The 19,232-nt window shown below is 60.9% G+C and overlaps 2 protein-coding genes across 4 annotated transcripts; one reads left to right on the top strand and one right to left on the bottom strand.

The window, feature by feature from the left end:
- The first annotated feature begins 2,962 nt into the window (after positions 1 to 2,962).
- On the top strand, positions 2,963 to 14,421 carry MAMDC4 (MAM domain containing 4). Of its 3 annotated transcripts, XM_027809628.2 has the most exons (29): positions 2,963 to 3,145; positions 3,796 to 3,909; positions 4,140 to 4,313; positions 4,530 to 4,655; positions 4,921 to 5,066; positions 5,209 to 5,293; positions 5,554 to 5,682; positions 5,955 to 6,101; positions 6,299 to 6,393; positions 6,643 to 6,801; positions 7,416 to 7,500; positions 7,941 to 8,090; positions 8,252 to 8,359; positions 8,553 to 8,684; positions 8,970 to 9,100; positions 9,195 to 9,300; positions 9,615 to 9,731; positions 9,962 to 10,096; positions 10,210 to 10,340; positions 10,424 to 10,640; positions 11,029 to 11,166; positions 11,278 to 11,399; positions 11,515 to 11,605; positions 11,837 to 11,983; positions 12,258 to 12,392; positions 12,668 to 12,795; positions 12,881 to 12,995; positions 13,119 to 13,294; positions 13,877 to 14,421. In XM_027809628.2, exons 1-29 carry the CDS (start codon positions 3,106 to 3,108, stop codon positions 13,922 to 13,924), a joined length of 3,627 nt encoding a protein of 1,208 aa, XP_027665429.2. In that variant the 5' UTR covers positions 2,963 to 3,105; the 3' UTR covers positions 13,925 to 14,421. The 3 variants fall into 3 exon arrangements, with proteins under 3 accessions (XP_027665429.2, XP_055577351.1, XP_027665428.2); XM_027809627.2 differs by lacking the exon at positions 2,963 to 3,145 and having other exon boundaries at positions 3,504 to 3,909; XM_055721376.1 differs by lacking the exons at positions 2,963 to 3,145; positions 13,119 to 13,294 and having other exon boundaries at positions 3,502 to 3,909.
- An 878-nt stretch (positions 14,422 to 15,299) lies between these two features.
- EDF1 (endothelial differentiation related factor 1) lies at positions 15,300 to 18,831 on the bottom strand. Its single transcript, XM_055720249.1, has 5 exons — positions 18,674 to 18,831; positions 18,474 to 18,525; positions 17,242 to 17,402; positions 16,512 to 16,605; positions 15,300 to 15,873 (listed from the first exon to the last, which is right to left on the bottom strand). Exons 1-5 carry the CDS (start codon positions 18,749 to 18,751, stop codon positions 15,812 to 15,814), a joined length of 447 nt encoding a protein of 148 aa, XP_055576224.1. The 5' UTR covers positions 18,752 to 18,831; the 3' UTR covers positions 15,300 to 15,811.
- Between the last annotated feature and the right edge of the window lie 401 nt (positions 18,832 to 19,232).

Raw genomic sequence — 19,232 nt, 5'->3', positions numbered from 1 at the left:
TGGCAGGGTCTGGGGTGGGGACAGCAGAAGGTGTGTCAGGATTAGTGTGGGGAAGGGCTGAAGAGAAAGCGATGGGTTGCATGCCTGGCAGAAGGAAGGGCAGGGTGGTCCCAGGGGAAGGACCACCCTCTTCTCCTGCTGCGAGGGAGCTGAGCTGCCTGGGCGTGTGGTTTGGAAGAACATGCCTGTTCCCAGCCTGGCACGTGGTTATGCCTTGAGGTCAAGCATCCTCCTTGACTTCAGCCCTCCGAACAGCCAAGACTCGCTCCTGCTCCCTCAGCATTTCCCAGGGGGACCCTGCTTGCACTCCCAGTGAGACTGGGGAAAGGTGCTGGGGCCTTCGGTGGCAGGAGAGCTCGAGGGAGATGTGCAGGTCAGGTTGGCGGGGTGGACCGCTCAGTTGCTGTGCCATACAGGGCTGGGGCTGGAGGAACCACGCTGTTCTCACCTCATAGAACAGTGCTACAATTCTATGTGCTCCCAGCTCCTGTCTGGATGCTTTGCCTGCTGCTACCTTCCTGCCTTCCCTTCTTGCCGTCGGGGATGTGGGCTACCTAGGGGATGTGGGCTACCTAGACAGGAGACTGTTCCTCTGTGCCCGGAGCCATGCAGGGTTAGCGTGACCTTCTGAAGCTCAGCCCCTGTGCCTGATGTCCAGCCCTAAACTCAAGAGGTAGATCGTGCTGGGTGAGGATGAGCTCCATGCGCTAGGCTGGGGGTGCAGGACCCGCTGCCCAGCTGATAGCTTGGGGCTGGAGCTGTGTCTCTTGCGGAGGATGGCGCCCACCAGCCTTGTGAGGTGGCGGAGTGGGAAGAAAAGGGGCTAAACCCAGGTGCCCAGGACATGCACAATGTTGCACTGGGCCCACTCTAGAAAAATAACTGCTGTGCCGAGACCTGCAAGGTGAGTGTCACCCAACAGCCGTGTGTGCACTGAGTGCTGGGGGCCGTTCGGTGGGGTCTGGGTGCCTTGGTGTTGGTCACAGGGAGGAGCACAGCTTCCCTTCAAGTCACTGAATCACCAACTGTGGAGGCACCTCTGGATGTGTCCAGTCCATCCCCTGGCCACAGCAGGTTGCTCAGGGCTGTGGCCAGGTAGTGTTTGAGCATCTGTGCAGATGTGGACCCCACTGCAGCCTGGGTAACCTCTGATTTTGATGATCCTCACAGGAAAAAGGTTTTTCTTAAGATTAAGGAGCATTTTTTGTTCTTGCTTCATTGTTTTCTCTTGCCGTTCGGGGCACTTGCTGCTCAGAAGATGCTTGGCTCCTCTCCGCTCCCACCTGTCAGGTCTTTATACACACGGGGGACATCCCCCTGCACCTTCTCTTCTCCAGACTGAGCCACCCCGGCTCTCTCAACCTCTCTCATGGGAAGACCAGTCTCTTCGCAATCATCACAGCTGCTAGCTAGATCTCCAGCGTCCCCACGTCTCTAGCAGGGGGGGTCAGCATCCCCCTGTGTCTCCCCAGTGCAGAGGGGAGGGATCAGACCTGGAGATGCTCTGCCTACGGCATGCAGGAGCCTGGAGGCTGCTTTGCTGGAGACCATGGCTCTGGGTCAGCTTGGTGCCTGCCAGGTGTCCAGGCAGCAGGGGAAGGGCAGGGCTCCTGCCTGGGGGTGCTGCTGGCCCCAGGGCGCCCAGCCTGGGAGGGCACAGGGTTGCTGGGTTCCAGCAGGTCCTGGCTTATGCTGGGGGAAGGAGCTGAACCCTGTGTTTTACTGCGCCTGATGCAATCGTGCTGCAGTCTGTGGTCCAAGGCCATCAGCGAGGAGGGGAGAAACCTCCAGGCTCACCCTTCAGCAGCAGGGGCCCGTCTCCAGGCACAGGTCCTGCCGGCTGGCAGCGAAGACAACAGGGCAATGCCAGCCCCACACAAGCCCTGGCAGCAGCACCCCCTGCCCAGGTGGGGAAACAGGCAGGGCAGCGGTTGCCATCACCAGGCAATTCCTGTGGTGCTGTGCAGGGATCTGGCTGCCGAGTGATGGCTCCTTCTAGGCTGGACAACCCTTCCTGGGCCTCCTCCGGGTTGTTCTGCCCCAGGAGGGAGTCGGAGCTGTGCCCCTTCACCCTGTGGCAGTCATAAGGTGGGTGGCCCCGATGCTCCTGGAGGACAGGGCAATGCAAGTGGGGGTGAGGGAAGGCTCCTGCTGGTGGCACCTCTGGGTCCCCAGGGCTGGAGGCTGCTGGCTGGGAAGAGGGGAAGGGCTGGGGGGAGGCTGCTGGCAGCCTGCCAGGCTCTGCGCTGACCTGGGCACTCGGGGCTGCCAGGGTGGGCAGGCTGAGACCCTGCTCCTGCCTGCCATCGGTCCCTGAGGCTGGGCTGTGCAAGGCCAGTTCAGCTGGGTGCTGCGATGGGTTGGGACACTCCTCCTGCCTGTCCCTGCCTCCTCTCTCAGCCGGTCCCAAGTCTCCAGACAAAGTTTTGTTCTGAATTCAAAGCCCCAGCATTTTTATGGATAAACCTCCTTAGTCCCTGCCTGCTGCGCCTCACCATGGGTGCACCACGAGCCATTTACACCTTTCCTGCCTTGGGGTCGGTCTTTGCACCCCGTTCCCACTGCCCTCCCTGGCCAGGGTGCACCCTGCTGCCAGCCTGTGACTTGCTCCTTATGCTTGGGGGCTGTTTCGTCCTGTGCTTAGCCATGGTGCAGCCCAGACGGCTGGCAGCATTGCCAGCTCGGCAAGAAGACTTTTCACTTGCAGAGCCGGTGTGTGCCACCAGACTGTGCCATCTGGCCCCGTCCCGGTCAAAGCAGCACCCAGCAGCTTGTCCTGCCTGGAAAAGGGAGGCTGAAGAACAGGGGTTCAGTGGGGGAAAAAGAGCCAAAGGTCTCCCGGGGACACGCAGCTGCCAGCTGGCCACCTGCGATACTGGCAGCAGTGCTGGGAAGGGGGGATGGTGGGTGACTGGGTAACGTCCCAGCCTGGCGAACTGCCTGGCCATAAAGCCCGCTGCCGACGCTGGGGAGCAGATAACGGCGGGGCTAAGTCCAGCACGGAGCAGCTCCTGGGGAGCAGATTCCAGCTCCGCGCTGACGGTGTGGCCTCCCACGCCGGCCCCGTGCCTCCGATTTTACTGCCGCCGTGGCCCTGAAGCTGAGATGGCGGGACAGGCAGTGCTCGCCCTCCTGCTGCTGCTGGGTGAGCTCTGCCAAGGCGGGGGTCCGTCATGCGGTGGGCAGGGAAGGGGCCGTGGGGCTGGCTGCTCTGCTCCATCCCTCCCTGGTGTGGGCTCCCGTGGGGATCGCTGCTTCCCCCAGCTCCGGGGGGGGGGGGCTGTGCTGCGCTGCTTTGGGGGGGCTGGAGCAGATAGAGCCCAACAAAACCTGCCCTGCGCTCCGCTGGTGAAGGTCAGCACAGGGTTCCCCAGGCCAGGCGAGCGCCGGAGCAGGCAGCGGTGGGGTGGATATTGCCAACGGCTTTGCTCGGCGTGGGAAGGAAAACGCACGGATTTTCCTGTTTCTCCCAAAATGGGGGGGGCTGAGGCTTGGAGCAGGGGTGTCAGATCCCAGGCTGGAGGGTCAGTGCCCCAGCCCCAGCGGGCTCTGGCACCCCAGGGGTGTGTGGGAGTGGGGAGATGGCAAGTGGGAGGTGTGGGGGGCTGGCACGGTGCCACAGGGTCCTGTCCAAGGAAGGATGCCACTAAGAGCTCAGCACTCCCCCAGCAGGCTCCCAAACTGGGGAGCCCCGACAAATGTCACCTGCAGGTCACGTGTCCTCTGTCACCTGCTCTGGGCACACACCATGCCCGGATCCTCGCGGGGTTTTCAACCCCATTGTCTCTCTGGTAGCCAGGACCATCCTCCCCAGAGGGTCTGTGGTCACCAGCAGCTGCAGCAGCTCGGCCAGGCAGCTCTGTGACTTCGTCTGCAACTGCAGCAACTGCTCCGACGAGAATCAGTGTGGTGGGTGCCCGGCCGCCTCAGCCCCCAGCCCCACTCCCTGACCCTGCTCCTGCTCCTGGGGTGAGAGCAGGCGATGGAGCTGGGGGCACTGTGGGTGAAGGTCCCTGGGGTGGCTGCTGGTGTCCAGGGTGGGTGCAGATCCCCAGTGTGGGAGCGGGGGTCCCTGAGGCAGGTGCAGGTCTCCAGGGGGGACTCAACCCTGCCCTGATGCCCCCTCCACCTGCCCTCAGGGTACCTGCGGGGCTCAGCAGTGCTGGGCACCCCCTTCACCTGTGATTTCGAGGAAGGCAACTGTGGCTGGCAGGACGTGAGCACCTCGACTTACAGATGGGCGCGGGGCCGGGCCAGCCTGGCCCTGTGGGGCAGGGGACCCCACTCAGACCATACCCTGGGCACTGACTTGGGTAAGCAGAAGGTGCTCGGCTGGTGAGCAGGCTCTAGGCGCCCACAGCATCACACTTCTGGCCCATGGGTGCCCTGAAACTGGGTTGCCAGGGCACCCATCCTTGTAGGGCGCAGGGGACGGAGCAGACCCATGGTGGGGCAGGAGCCGTGCCGGCCACGGCTCCAGTGCCATTCCATGGGGCTGCAGCCCCTGCTCTGCCCTCTGCCCTCCCCAGGGTGGTTCATGCTGACTGTGTCCCCCACGGCAAAGACTACAGCCACAGCCTGGCTCAGGTCACCAGTGATGCGGGAAGCAGCTGCCACGTGTGAGATCAGGGCCTGGTACCACCTCTCAGGAAGCGGTGAGGGCACCCATGGTGGGAATGGGTGGGTCTTGAGGTGCCAGGCACGAGCAAGCGACGATGGGGGGCAATGGAGGAGGGACAGGGCCACTGGCACCACGAGATGGGTCCTTGCCATCCTGCTTGGTCTTCCATGCTCCACAAGCAGAGCTGGTAGGACCCAGGGGTCCCAGCCCTGGTCCCCAGAGCTGGCAAGGCTCGGTTCACCCCTGTGGGTACCTCGGGATGCCCAGTGCCAAGGGCCACGTTTTGGGGCTCCCTGCAGGGCTCAGCCAGACAGAGTGGCCAGTGCTGCGTCTGACCATGGCATATGGGGACGAGGTGGTGGGGCTGTGGCAGAGCCCTGAGCGCGGAGGCGAGGGCTGGCACCAGCTGGTCGCCTACCCGGGCCGGATTGTACAGCAGTTCCAGGTGAGACAGGGAAGTGTTGGTACCTGGGCGCTGTCCCTGTGAGCCAGGGCCAGAGGAGCCAGGTGATGTGCTGGGAGCCAAGGATGCCCAGGAAGGTCAGGCAGATGCTCAGCTCATGCCATCCCCATCCTCTCATCGGCAGCTTTTCTTCTCCCTGACACAACCACCCTCACGCGAGGCAGAGCTGGTGCTTGACGACATCGTCTTCAGGAACTGTGGCTTGCAGGGTGAGTCCCACACCCACTGGGATGAGATATGAGCTGGGATCCTCGGGGAGGGGGGAATCAGTTTGGGCTTTGCACCCCAGGAAAGCTCTTCTGCCACCAGCTGTGTCTGGGGCACCTTGCCCTGGCCAGGGCATGGGGCAGACAGTGAAAGCCTGTCCCCTTGAGCAACCCCATGGAGGGATGGGGGGGGGGCGCGGGCAGCATGTGCTCGGGTCCTTGTGGGGCCAGCCATTTGCTGATGGGATGTCCCACTACCCCAGAGCCTCGGCAGCAGGTCTGCAGGCCGGAGGAGAGCCGCTGTGACCGGGGGTCCTGCCTGGCCCAGCACCGCTTCTGTGATGGCACCGACGACTGCGGGGACGGCTCAGACGAGAATGCGACACTGTGCAGTGAGCACCCCTGGCCCCAGGGAGGGGGTCCTGCCCACCAGCCCCCTGGCTGCACAAACAAGCTGAGGGTCTGCCCTGGTGGAGCACAGCCAGGCTGTGGGGCTGGCAGGGGTCACCCCAGCTCTGCCCCACAGCTGTGCAGCCAGAGGGGCAGATTCACCCCTAGGGGTTTGCAGAGGGGTGGCATCAGCCCAGCCCATTGCAGGGACCTCTCTGTCGGGAGGTGGGCCAGCACCCCCAGTTCCTGGGTCACTCTGCCCTCCCTCCCACAGAGTCCTTCACTTTCTGCTCCTTTGAGCAAAATCTCTGCAGCTGGGAGGCTGAGGTCGGGCAGCCAGCATGGGAGAGGAACACAAGCCTGAACCTGGGGACCGCGTACGGCATCCCCACCCGGGACCACAGTAATAACAGCAGGGCAGGTACGTGGCTGGGCACCAGCACCCCAGGGGAGCCCCCTCGCAGGTCCCTGGGGCATCACTGGCCCCGGGGCAGATGTGCCTTCCAGCCCCTGGGGTAATACGTGCCTGGGCTCAGCTTAAGGCTGTACTGGGAAAACAGTCTTGCACCCACATGCCCAGCCCAGCACCACTCAGCCCCTTCCTGGTGTCTCCTGCAGGTTTTTTTCTCCACGTGCGCAGCACCTCAGCCGCGGGGGCCAGCGGCACGGCACGGCTCAGCAGCCCCGCTTTCCAGGCCACCAACTCCTGCTCGGTGAGTCACGGCTGGGACCCCATGCCGCGGTGGCAGGGGATGGGGCTGTGGTTGGCCCTTTGCTGGGGATGGGCAGCAGGTTTGGGGAGGTGGTTTGGTGGTACCTCTGGTGCCCATTGGGAGCTCTGAGCTCCTCCAGCCCCACCTTTGTGAGCACCCCATGGGGTGGCAGCCATGCCATGGGGTGTTGGGGGCTGCATGCCCCGCCCTGGGGCTTCAGGGCTTGCTCAGCCCCTTTCTCATCCTCAGCTTGTGCTGTACTACCACCTGCACGGCTCAGCCACCAGCAGCCTCAACATCTCCTACGTGACCGGCTCCACCAAGCACTTGGTGAGGGAGAGGATGGGGGACCTGGGCAGCTGCTGGGTCCGGGAGAGAGTGGACTTCAACGTGACAGGGATCTTCAAGGTGGGCTGGCGCCATGCTGGGACAAGCGGGGCTGCCTGTGGGGTGAGGGGCACAGGGCCACCCCCCATATGCACCCATAGGACTGGGGTTGAACTGGGAACCAGACACCAGAGTTGAGCCTCTGGTGCTGGCGTGTACCGCCCTCATGTCCCTGTGCCCACACCCCTAAATCCCCCTACCAGCCCCCACGACTCTGGGACCACCCCACTTGGAAGGGAGTGGGACTGGGGTGTCTTCATCCATCCCATGTCACCCCATGCCTTTGCACCGTCCCGTCCGCTGTCTCCCATGGCCAACAACACAACCCAGTCCCCTCCCAGCTGGCCCTGGAGGGCACCCTGATGGCACCCCAACACCACCCCTGGGCAGCCGCAGGCTGTGACTGTGTGCAGGGGCAGCACCATCACCCCAAGCCCCCCATGGCCGTGCCAACCCACCCTGGCATCACCTTCCAGCTGCAGCATCGGCCCTGCTCCCAGCAAGTCCCTTCCTGGGGGAAGCACGCGTCAGCCGATCACAGGAGCTGAATTCCCCTGTGCCCAGCACCATTGCCCAGCCCCTCCATACTGTGCAAGACCCCATGCTGACGTGGCTGGCATGGTGCTTCCTTGCAGGTGCTGATCGAGGGGGCGGCCGGCAGTGCAGGGACCGTGGCCATCGATGACTTGATCTTGTCTCCGGGCTGCGTGCGGGCACAGGGTGAGCCAGAGGATGGCTGTCCCCATCCCTGCTTGGGTGCAGGCAGTGGTCCCCAGGTGTCTTATGCCCATGACACCATCCCCAAAGGACACACCGCAGGGTCTGCCTGTCCATCTGCTCATCATGGTGACCATCCTGGGCACAGCATGGCAAGCGCTCACCTGGGGCTCACAGACTGGGTTGCTGGCTATCCTCGTCCTGCAGCTGTGACAGTCCAGCCCTTGTGCTAAAACCTCCTGCCCGAGCCATGTCACACATGCAGCTCTCACTGACACTTTTGGTCCCCTTCGTTTGGTGGCAGCAGGCAGGGCAGGAGCTGGAGGAAATGGCGAGCCAGGGAGATGCTCAGGGACAGGGGACCACAGCTTGAAGGGGTGATGATGATGATGATGCCAGGCCCTCTCACCGTTGCTGTCCATCTCGGGCTGTTTTGTCATCAGAGAAGCTTTCAACCACGCTGCCGAGTCGGGCAGGTGCTGGCCCCTGCACAGCTGGGGAGGTGGCCTGCGACAGCGGGGACTGCATCAGCGCAGAGCTGGTCTGTGACTTCGCCGAGACGTGCGCCGACGGCTCTGATGAGAAGCGCTGTGGTGAGAGCCACGGATGGGCTACAGGCTTCCTGGGGGTGGAGTGGCACAGGCAGCAGAGGGGACCCGGGCACCCCTTGGCTGGCACAGCTGGGGGACACGGGTGCCTGCACAGCCCCTGGGAAGCCTGGTGTCCTGGTGGGGCTGAGCCTGGGCTTTTGCAGGAGCAACCACCTTCGAGATGGGGGCCGGGGGCTGGCACGATGTCAGCGTGGGGCAGCTGCGCTGGGGCTTGCAGCGCGGCACCGAGCCCACCGACAACAGCCTCACAGGTGAGGCTGCTCCTACCGCCAAGATGGTGCTTTCTGGTCCCCAGCACCGCGGAACATCCAGGGGGCAGGGTCCCCCCGCTCACACCTGGACTGGGTGGATGGGTGGGGGCGATGCCTGGGCAGGGTGTTGGGCTGGGGGTGCTGCCAGGGATGCAGGACCCCTGCCCCGACCTCTCAGTGTTTCTGTGCCCAGGAGCTTTCCTGGCCGTCCAGGCAGGAGAAGGACAAATGGTGGCTGCTGCGAAGGCACGCACGCCTGTGCTGGGTCCTTCCAGCCCCGCCTGTGCCATGGAGATGAGCTACCGCATGCGCAGCAGCCCCCAAGGTAAGCCCCCTGCTCATCCTGGGGTGCCCTGCCTGCTCCGTGTCCCCTCTGCTCACCCCGGGGTGCCCTGCCCGCTCCCTACTCCACCATGGCATGGGGCAGAGCCCCCCACACCTGCCTTTGCTGCCCCCCAGCCTCACTCTGCCCCCTCACACCATCCTGGAGCCAGAGTGTCCCCATCCCTGTCCTCTGTGACTGTGGGTGGGTTCTGGGCCCTGGGGCAGCTCCCAGGGGGTGGCCCGGGGGTGCCAGTGCCCACGGACTCTGCACCACCTCTCGTCCCAGGCTTCCTTGCCGTCAGTGTCATGGATCACACCACTGGTACTACCCACCTGGCCTGGCACATGCAGGGGCACGATGGCACAGCCAAGGGACGTGTCCGTGTCCCACTGGGAGAGAGGACCCGACCCTTCCAGGTGCAGCCAGGGGCATGGGGACCAGCTCGGCTGGCTGCTGGCAGGGCAGTGCCAGCGCTGCCTGGGCTCACCGCCACCACCATGCTGCCCCCAGGTCGAGCTGCTGGCGCTGGTGAATCTGCAGGACTCTGAGAGTGCTGCCATCGACAACGTGACGTTCTTGCAGTGCCACCCCAGTGTGGTGCCACCGGGAGCCATGGGTACGGCTAGGGGCATGAGGGCAGGGAGGGTGGCTGCAGGCAGGAGGGGATATTGGCCCCCTCATCTGCAGAAATGGATGATGCTCCCATGGGAGCTGTCTGATGGCTGTCACCCTGTCCCCAGCCCAGGGACAGGACTGTGGTGCAGAAGCTCTGGGGCTGGGGCCAAGCATGCATCCTGCCCCGGGACCCCGCATGGGGTGAACTTGGGGAGTGGGGTGTGGAACCAGAGGGAAAGGGGAGTTTGGGGGACCTATTTGCTTTTGGGGTGCCTTGTCCCCACTCCCTCGCCACCATCACCTCTCTCCGGCCAGAGTTGTCCTGCAACTTTGAGAGGGGCATGTGTGGCTGGTACCAGGATCGGTCCAGTGACTTCGGATGGGTCCGCAGCACGGGGCAGGGGCAGGGCTCCGACCACACCACTGGCTCAGGTAAGGAGCTGGCTCATCTCCTGGGGAGACAGCCCAGGGCACCCCACAGCCTCCTGTCCCCAGGGCTGGGACGTGCCACACGCACTCCAGGCAGCCCCATGCCCATGGGTCGAGCTTGGCCGGGGCAGCCGGGGGACACCCAGATCCAGGACCAGGGTGCAGGGGAGGCAGGTGCAGCTCAGAGCACCCCTGTCCATGTCTCCTCCACCCTGGCTGTCCCTGACACGCAGGCTACTTCTTGGCTGCGGACCCCTCTGCGCCAGGGAGCCGCGGGCAGCGGGCACAGCTTGTCACCTACCCCCAGGAGCCCGCCACCACCCCACGCTGCCTCTCCTTCTGGTACCGTCTGGCCGGCCCGCAGATTGGTATGTAGCCCTGTGGTATCCTCCAGGGGATGCCTCAGCCAGGCTCTCCTCCCCTGGGGACAGCAGGGTCCCCGAGGCGTGCAGGATGGCTGCCTGATGCTTCCCTTGCCCAGGCACCCTGAACCTGAAACTGCGGCTGGAGGGAGCAGAGGAGATGGTGCTATGGACTCAGCGGGGGACCCACGGCAGCATCTGGCACCGAGGACGGGCGACGCTGCCTGCCACAGGCCAGCAGCGGTACCGGGTGAGAACCGGGTGTCCCCGTGTCCCCCCCATGCGCCCAGGTATGGGGCATGGGGCCGGCTGACACCGCTGCCTCGGTGGCAGGTGGCCTTCGAGGCACTGCGGGATGGGTTCCTGGGGGACATGGCGCTGGATGACCTGGCGCTGACAGTGGGGCCCTGCGGGGCTGAGCTCTCCTGCTCCTTTGAGGCGGATGCCTGCGGGCTGGTGGCCATCGGGCAGCGCACCTGGCTGCGGCAGAGCAATGGCACCGGCACCACTGCCGGCCCCCCGGCTGACCACAGCACTGGCACTGCCACAGGTACCGGGGCCACGGCTTCCTGGGGCTCTGGGGGAGCCCTGCTGCCTGCCCTGCCTGCCCTGAGTGCCCTTCTGGCCTCCACACCAGCCCTCCCTGCCTCCCCTGTGCCCTCTCTGCCCTCCCTGCCTGCCCTGAGTGCCCTTCTGGCCTCCACAGCAGCCCTGCCTACCTGCCCTGCCTGCCCTGCCTACCTGCCCTGCCTGCCCTCCCTGCCTGCCCTGCCCAGGACGTGCAGAGGGCACTGCTCTACAGGGCTGCCTAGACCCAGAGTTTCCAAGACCCAGGGATCCCCAACAGGGGTGGGATCCCCAGCCCCAGTGGTCCCCTGGTGCCCACCCTGGGGCACCGTGGCACAGAAGCTCATGGCACAGGGGCTTCTCTCTCCCAGGCCATTACATGGTGGTGAGCACGGACAGGGGCTCCCTGCCTGCAGGGGACATGGCTGCCCTCATCTCCCAGCCCTACCAGTCCTCCATGCCCGCCCAGTGCCTGGCCTTCTGGTACCAGCTGAGTGCCGGGACCCCAGGTGAGCACCAGGACCTCCCTGAGGCTGGCCCTGGGGGCACCTCCAGATGGGTGGGGGTCCTGCATGGCATGGCTCTGGACCCCCCCCCTCCACGGTGGGTGCCCTGGACAGGCTCCCTCGGGGTCTCCGTGGAGCAGAGTGGGGTGCGGAGGAAGGTGATGAGCGTGAGCGCCGGGGAGGGGTACGCCTGGCACCGCAGCCATGTCACCGTCCTGCCGGATGGGGACTGGCAGGTGAGATGGGGCAGGGTGCTGGGGACCTTGCAGCAGGGGGGTACAGGCTAGGGATGACAAGGGGGATGTGGCAGCTGCCAGCCTCAGCATACCCCCCTGCCCACCCCTCCGGCAGGTGATATTTGAGGTGGTGGGAGCTGGGGGTGACCATGGGTACATTGCACTGGATGACCTGCATGTGTCGGACGGAGCCTGCCCTGAGCCAGGTGAGAGCCCACGTCGCGGGGGCACAGTGGGCTGGACGGGGTGGGCTGGAGCACCCCATGGGGGCACGCAGCTATGGGAATGGGGACAGCCTGTCCCATCCATCATGGCTCTGTCCTGAGCCTGGCCTGGCCCAAAGCTGGGGGCGGTGGGGAAGGGGGCCGGGGTCTCCCAGCGCAGAGCAGTGGGTGCTTGCAGCGCTGGGTGCGTCACAGCCCCCTCTTTACTCCCAGCATCCTGTGACTTCGAGCGGGATATGTGTGGCTGGACCAGCCCCTCGGACCCCCGCCTGCACAGCTTCGCCTGGGGTTGGAAAAGCGGGGGCCCCCTCACCAAGTACCCTGGCCCCGAGCAGGATCACACCCTGGGCACAAGGAATGGTAGGAGGCACCCATCCATCCCAGGTCACCCTGACATGGCTGGAGTGAGCAAGAGGACCTGGGGGTCACCTGTGAATATCCCCCCCAGCACGTCCTGGGGGGCCTGGCTTCACAGCAGCCCCTACCCCTCCTTGCCCGAGCTGGACAGCTCGGTCCCAAAGGCCGTGAGGAGTGTGGCTGGGGGGATGCATTCCTCCAGCCATTGCTCTGGGTGTTTTGGGGAGCAGGGTGGGCTGCAGAACGGGGGAACACCCTGTGCTCTGTCCCTGCCCAGGTCACTACGTGCACTTCGACACCAGTGTGCTGGGCCCCGGGGGCACCAGTGCCTGGCTGGAAAGCCAGCACCTGCCTGCTGCTGCCGACTCCTGCCTGCGGTTCTGGTACCACATGGACATCCCAGAGCACCTCTGTAAGCACTGCCAGGCAGGGAGCAGGTGCTGTCCCCAGGGAGTGTGTCATGAGCCCCAGTAGGTATGGGGGGGCTCAGCCAGGAGCTGCAAACCCCCTCCCCACCCATGGGACCGTAGACACTGGTTCAGCTCCAGCTGGCCGCTGGGGATGTGCCATTCCTGCTGGGTGCTGCCATCCCAGCGGAGGATGGCGCAGCCGGGAGGGCACGGTGGCTCTCAGGGGGGCTCCAGGTGGTCATTGATGCTGTGGCACCTGTGTTCCCCCACACTGCAGCCTGCGGGGAGCTGCGGGTGATGCTGCACAGCGTGGCAGGGCAGCGCACGGTGTGGAGCATGGTGGGGCATCAGAGCCGGGGCTGGCAGGGCGCTGTGGTGCCTGTGCGGAGCCCCAGCGAGTTCCAGGTGAGCACAGGGTGCAGGGTGCCCTCTGGGTGCACAGGGTGTCCTCACCATGCATCAGCCCCCCAGATCCCATCTTCCCCCACAGATCATCTTTGAGATCACTGCACGGAGGTGGCCAATGGAGGGGACAGTGGCACTGGATGACATTGTGTACAGCGCCAGGGAGGGCTGTCATTCCATCCTGGAGGTGCCAATGGAAGGTGCAGGGCTCGTTCTGGCTGTGAAAGGTCAAGCTGGTGCTCAGGGTGCTGGTGCCAAGGTTGGGCTGGAGCCAGCTCTCCTGAGTGGTTGGTCAAGCCTAGCAGCATCCCTTCTCCCTACAGAGAAATCCTCCAGCAGCCTTGTGGTAGAGGTGGCACTCGGTCTTCTCCTGGCCATCATCATCCTGGCGCTGGTGGCTGCTGGAGGCCGGTACTGGCTGAAGCAGCGAGGGCTGGCGAGCAGGACACTGGCAGAGAGCAACACTCCCCAGGGCTTTGACAACATCACTTTTCGAGATGTAAGGGCAGGGGTGAAAGGCTGTCCTGCTTGCCCCCAACTGCGCCAAAACAGCATTTTCCTAGAAGCTCAGCAAATCCCAGAAGGCTCCCTCTGAGCCTGCACTCTGCCAACACATCAGGGAGGTGCAAAGGGCTCTGCCTCTTATCTGGTTGCTGGCAAACGAGTGATCCCCAGCTGTAAGACTGACCTAGAAACGCTGCTGCTGCCATCAGGTAGTTGCTCCAGAAAAAGCTGAGGTTGCGATCCTCCTCCCCTGAGCCCTGCAGGGAGCGAGCCGCACAAACGTTGCTCATCCTCTTCAAGCCCCTAACTCAAAAATGGGAGAGGCAGTTTAAGTTACAGTTTCCTTCAACAAGTTTGGTGCCACATAGTCCGCAGCAGATCCACCAGCCCCAGGACTGACCCCAAAAGAGGCTGTGGAGCCCCCTAAGCATGCTGTGGGGTTTGGTTCCTCTACTGGGGTCACAGTGGGCTGGCACACGGGTTCTCCCATCTGCAGCCTGGAAGAAGTCCTTGCATTCTTCAAATTAGACGCAGCCTATGCTTATTGTAACCGATTCTCATTCACCTTTCTTTACAGGACAAGGTCATTATCTCTTCAGTGCCAAAAGAGGGGGATGAGGATTGAAACCAGCCAGCAGCATTAATTGCCTACTCACGCCCGCAGGGCACACACAAGGCAGGGCACCCCTCCAGCAAGACCTCACACTTTAGCAGCTGCCTCCGGTTCACAGCATCCAACACTGGGGAGCTGCTGCAGGCACTCACCCCCGGGGTGCTGGCCCCACAGAGGGACGTGCCGCTGCCTCCACTACCTCCAAGCACTCGGGAAAAGCTTTTTTTTTTTGTCTTTTGTAACATGAACTTTCTGCACCAAGCCATAGTGACCTGCCTGTGCTTTGACAGGCGCTGTCAGCAGGAGTTGCTTGCAGCGACCATCCTCATCTGAGCAGGGTCCTGGCTGTGGAAGGGGGTGAAGTGCAGAGTCCTGGCCTCCCTCCAGGCTGGGCAGGTCAGTGGGTGCTGCGTGGGGTACGAGCACACCCTTCCCACACTCAGGATTAAGCACAAAAGCTCCCAGTGCACAGAGCCACCGCGGGGAGGAAGCCCAGTGCTTCTGCTGGTTTTGGAGGAGGGGGGCTGGGGAGGGTGGGAGACAGAGCAGGGGGCACCATGCCGCACACCCCAGAGCAGAGAGCAGCCCTGACCCTGCTGCAATTTGCATTTAGTTGTTGTTGGGAAAAAGAAATATGTTCCTAGGCACAGGCTGGGTGGGCTCAGGGCCTGGGCGCCCACAGCTGCACCCAAGCCACCTCCCTTTCCCCACTAGCTTTCAAAACTTAAAATTTAATACTGTGCAACTCCTAAGTAGCCCATGGCCAAACATGCCACCCAAGTGCAACAGCAGACTGACCGGTTCAGCCTGCGTGCAGGTGAGCAGTCCATCAGGGATCCTCCTGTCCTCAACCCCCACAAGCTTGTCCGGAGGGGAGCGGGGTGTCCTGCTTTCCCAGCTTGTGACTGAAACCCGTTTTTCCTCTCACCCTGCTGCAGACAGCTCTCCCTCCAGCTCTGTCCCACTTAAGTTATGCCACAGTCACATCAAACTCCACCACAGCACTGCCCTGGCAGTGCCTGGCTGAGCTCGTGGGAGCTGGGTAAGGGCAGAGGAGAGAGATAAGGAGGGCTCAGGCTTCCTATCAATTGCCCAACTGAGTGTCTCTGCATCTGCCTTGCTCTCTAAAACTCAACAGACTCCACTCACCTCCACACAGGATAAACCCACAATATTGATTTCATCTCTGGGCTACAAGCCAGAGCTGCAGTGCTCACTGACAGGGAAAGGAGCAGAGCAGCCAGGAAGGCTGTGACAGCACGGCCGTTACCCCAGACATTCCGGTTAGTCCCATTAATTATGCTTCCAGAAGGAAGAGGGTGCTGCAGCTCCAGTCATGCCCAACCAAAATTTACTACCAGCTGGTAAACACGCAGCAACTACCCTGTGCAACTGAAGGGTATCAAACTTTATTATAGATCTCTTTAAAACAGGCTGGAAGGAACAAACAAAAATGTCATTGAGATGCAGTGACTGAGTCATCATTTCAAATGCAGACACTGATCAAGCCCCAACTCTCCCAAATTATTTATATATAATATATCCCACCCATCCCCCAAGTTGTTTCAATTAAATGACCACATTTCAGACCACCCCAAGTGTCTTAACATTAGCTGCTTCTAAACACCAAGATGCACATGTTTTCTGGCAAATCAGATGCAGTATTTTTTTGGGTTTAGTTCCTCAATCTCTGGAAAGGAGGAAGGAAAAACAAAATCAGGAAAATCGCTTCTTTAAGGTTGCCTTTTTACAGCAGGTACAGATTCGGCAGATTTCCCCCCCCCAAAGCAAGTCTGAAACCCTCTTGTTCAGCTTGGCAATACGAAGAGAGATTCTGGTGGTTAAGGAGAACCAGCCAGACGAGATCAGTCTGAACAAACTGATTTCGAGGCTTTGTTGTCATTTCCCTTTGGGGCCAGTTTCCAGCGGTTTTCCAATATCCTTCCCACGGAGTTTAAGGCCTGGAATAAGACAAAGGAGATGACCACCATCAGCTGCCACCAGCATTCGATCATTCACCCGATAACTTTATTTCCTCAAATTTTTACTATAAGGAAGAGAACATTAAAAAAAAAAAAAAGGAAAAAAGAAAAGAAAATAAAAGAGGGCAGGGGAACCAGAGTTAGGCAGGATCCTGCTTTAGTTTCTAGGAGCACCAGCCTTGTTTCAGACAAAGCTGCTCCAATTCTTGCTTGTGCAACAGCTATCTTCCTAGGAAACGGTATCTGAACTGGCCTGGGAGAGGAACATCAATGCTGCTGGCTGCAAGATACTTCCCCAAGTATAATCAGGTCTTCATGGGTCTCGGTATCTCATTGATTCAGGGTGGGAGGGAAGCATGCAGGGGTGGTCCCCAGCGCACGGCCCCATGCATGAAGATGAAGAATGAAAGAGAACAAGAGTTCCGAGTTTTGTTTTCAGTCAGCAGATGTAAGTGTTATCAGAACACAGCTTAATGACACTGCACTCACAATAATCTACAGCCAGCAACTGCTCCCTGACTTACATTTCCCTGAAAATGTAAGTAATTTAAACCAAAATATCCCTCCTAGGCACAAAAATGTTGTCATTATTTTCAAAAGCTCCTTTCTTGACTTACCAATGGCTCTTTCGATCTTGCCCATAACCTGGTTATTGGGGATTGCTCTTCCTGATTCGTAGTCAGCAATAACTTGTGGTTTTTCATTGATTTTCTAAAAAGAGAGGATGCATCTCAAATACTAGCTGCATAGACAGCAAACACTCAGCACCAGCCCCCTAGTACTCACACAGATAAGTAACAGCCTCTAATCATGCCAGGATCAGAAGACAGTGCTACTTCCAGGCCTACTCCCACCACCACTATCGCCTCTCTCCAGTATTTTGAATGTCACAGTGATGGCGATGCCCATCCTGGACAGGCTTCTACTTCCCTCAGCTTCCCAGGAGAAGCAGTAATGGTATGTACTGCTGTTCCTTAAGACAGCAGCGAGCTTCTGAACACTGCATCAGGCCCAGATGGTAGAAAAAACTCACATCAGTGCTGAGTTGATGGGAGGAGAGGGAGGAAAAAAAGGCTCCTACCAGCTTGCCAGCCACAGCAATACCCTGTCTCCAAGCAGGTGTCCAAGGGCTGCATAGATAAGCCCCTGTAACATTTCCTAGATAACCAATGTTGCCTAGAGATCAGACATCAGAGATAGCAATGTTCACCAAACTTCTTGCTCATGATATCATCCCACTGCAGCTGCCCACGAGGAGACAGGAAAAACCTTCACCTTTTCCCTGAGGTGCCTAAACCTGCCTCACGAAGCAGGAGCAGAGGCCAGCAGGCCCCGGGCTGTACTCACTGTAGCCAAGTCCTTCTGCGTCATGCCCTTGCTCTGTCGGCCCTGCTGGATCACTTTGCCCACCTCCAGGGGAACTCTGTCATGGTGCAACTCTTCTGTTTCTCGGTCGAGCTTGGCAGTGTTCTTTGTAATAAAGTGTTGTTTGTTTTGGCCTGCTGCCCCTATCATTCAAAGCAAGAACAAAACAACAAAAAAAAAAATCCAAACAACCCAAGGACAAACAAAACAAGCTCAGAGCTGCGCCAAAAAGTACCAAAATGTTTTTTTCTCATTACTCAGCTGCCCAGGATCCCAGGGAGCTTTCAAGATTTCAACATGTCAACATCAGCACTGACCTCAACCAGATCCTGCCTGTCAGAGAACATGTTATCTTAATCCGGTTAATGCTGAGGTCTAAACACAGCCATGCAGAGTTCTTGCCTTTCTCTGCTTCACATCCAAACTTCACTCCAAGTAGGCAACATCTTGCTGTTGCTTGAGGATACAATATTCCAGCATCATTCCAGACACACATTTGTGCTACAGTGTGTGAGGGTTAATATTTGAACTTGAACCATGTTTGCTTCAGGTATAAGGTAGCATGAATAAGTGGCTTTCAACCAGTTTTCTGATTCTTTTTATAAGTAAACTCTAACCATACTTAGTTTTGCTGGAAGTCTAAGGTTCAAAAGCCATGTTATTTGTTTTGTCGCAGTTACAGCATTTAAGTCACAGTTTGACCCCTTTCTTTCACGTTAGTTTCTGACAGTCTCTTGGTAAAGCTGACTAAATCTCATTCAAGGATCATCTATTTCCAACCATCACAATCTCATCCCTATGGTGAGAGAACCTGAGAATTTCCACTGGGCAGAAACCCAGGAATTTTAAAGAGCAACGCCACAGGAAGAGAAGCAGACGTTGAACTCCTTAAGCCTGTGTTATCAACAGGAGAAACTAGCTGCAAAAATTGGAAGTTTAAGTTTTGCCATCGTGAAAGCTCCTCCGAGATCATTGCAGACACTAGCCAAAGTGCAGCCTCTGGGCAACCAGAAACTCGGAGCTGGCTACTGGGGAGCGCTCCAGGGTGCCTAGTGGTGCTGGGGTTTGTGTGGCCCCAGTTCGGCCGACCTTTGACTTAGCTGGGGGTGCTGCCTTCTGCCCCGCCCCCACCCCGCGCTTGGGGGGACCGGGCCGGGCCCACCTGCCACCCCCCCCCGCCGGCTGCCTGGGGAGCCAGGCCGCGGGATACCCACACTTCTTGGAGGTCTCCACGTCCTCTCCACGCCGCTGGGCCGCTAGGATCGCCTGAGGAGAGTAAACGTGCCTAGGTGAGCGCCGCCCCCCCCCCGCAACCCTCCCTCCACAGCAGCCGGGCCTCGGCCGCAGGCTCGCCCGGGCCTCGGCCCCGCCAGGCCCCGGCCCCCGGCCGCTCCGCCGCCAGCCCCCTGCTGACCTGCTTGGACTTGGCCTGGGCCGCGCTCGGGCCCTTCTTGCGCAGCACCGTGACCGTGTCCCAGTCGCTCTCCGCCATGGCACCGGCTCTGACCCCGCCCGCCGCCGCCCCGGCCGCGCCCGCCGCTCCGGGGCCACAGCCCAACGACCGCGCCCCGGGAGGCGGGGCCAACCGCCGTTGCTCACGCTGATAGGACAGCGCGCACGCCCTTCAGGAAAGGCAGCCTCTCATTAGCGGGGAGAGACGCGACGCAGCGGGCGGGACTTCTGGGTCCTCAAGGGAATTCGGCCTAACAGCAATCCGGGCGCGACGTAGTCGCTCGTAATAGGCACGGAAACCTAGCAGTCAGACTGCTCGCTGTCGGATTGGCTGGTGTGCACGCCAGGCTGGAGGCGGGCGGGTGCCCGCTTGTGCATTCTGAGAGGCTGCTCTCTCTGCCAATAACTCGATGCCCAGAGGGGATTGGCTTATGCCACGACGCTGTCAGTATAGCTGGCCAATAGCCGCGGCCGGCTGAGCAGAGCTGGGCATGCGCAGTGGTGGTCGTTCACGGTGGGCA

The sequence above is a fragment of the Falco cherrug genome, chromosome 9 (assembly GCF_023634085.1).
Source record: "Falco cherrug isolate bFalChe1 chromosome 9, bFalChe1.pri, whole genome shotgun sequence".
In the NCBI taxonomy this organism is placed as follows: Eukaryota; Metazoa; Chordata; class Aves; order Falconiformes; family Falconidae; genus Falco; species Falco cherrug.
Note: the sequence above shows the minus strand (reverse complement) of the source record. Positions and strands in the feature narration are given on the sequence as shown.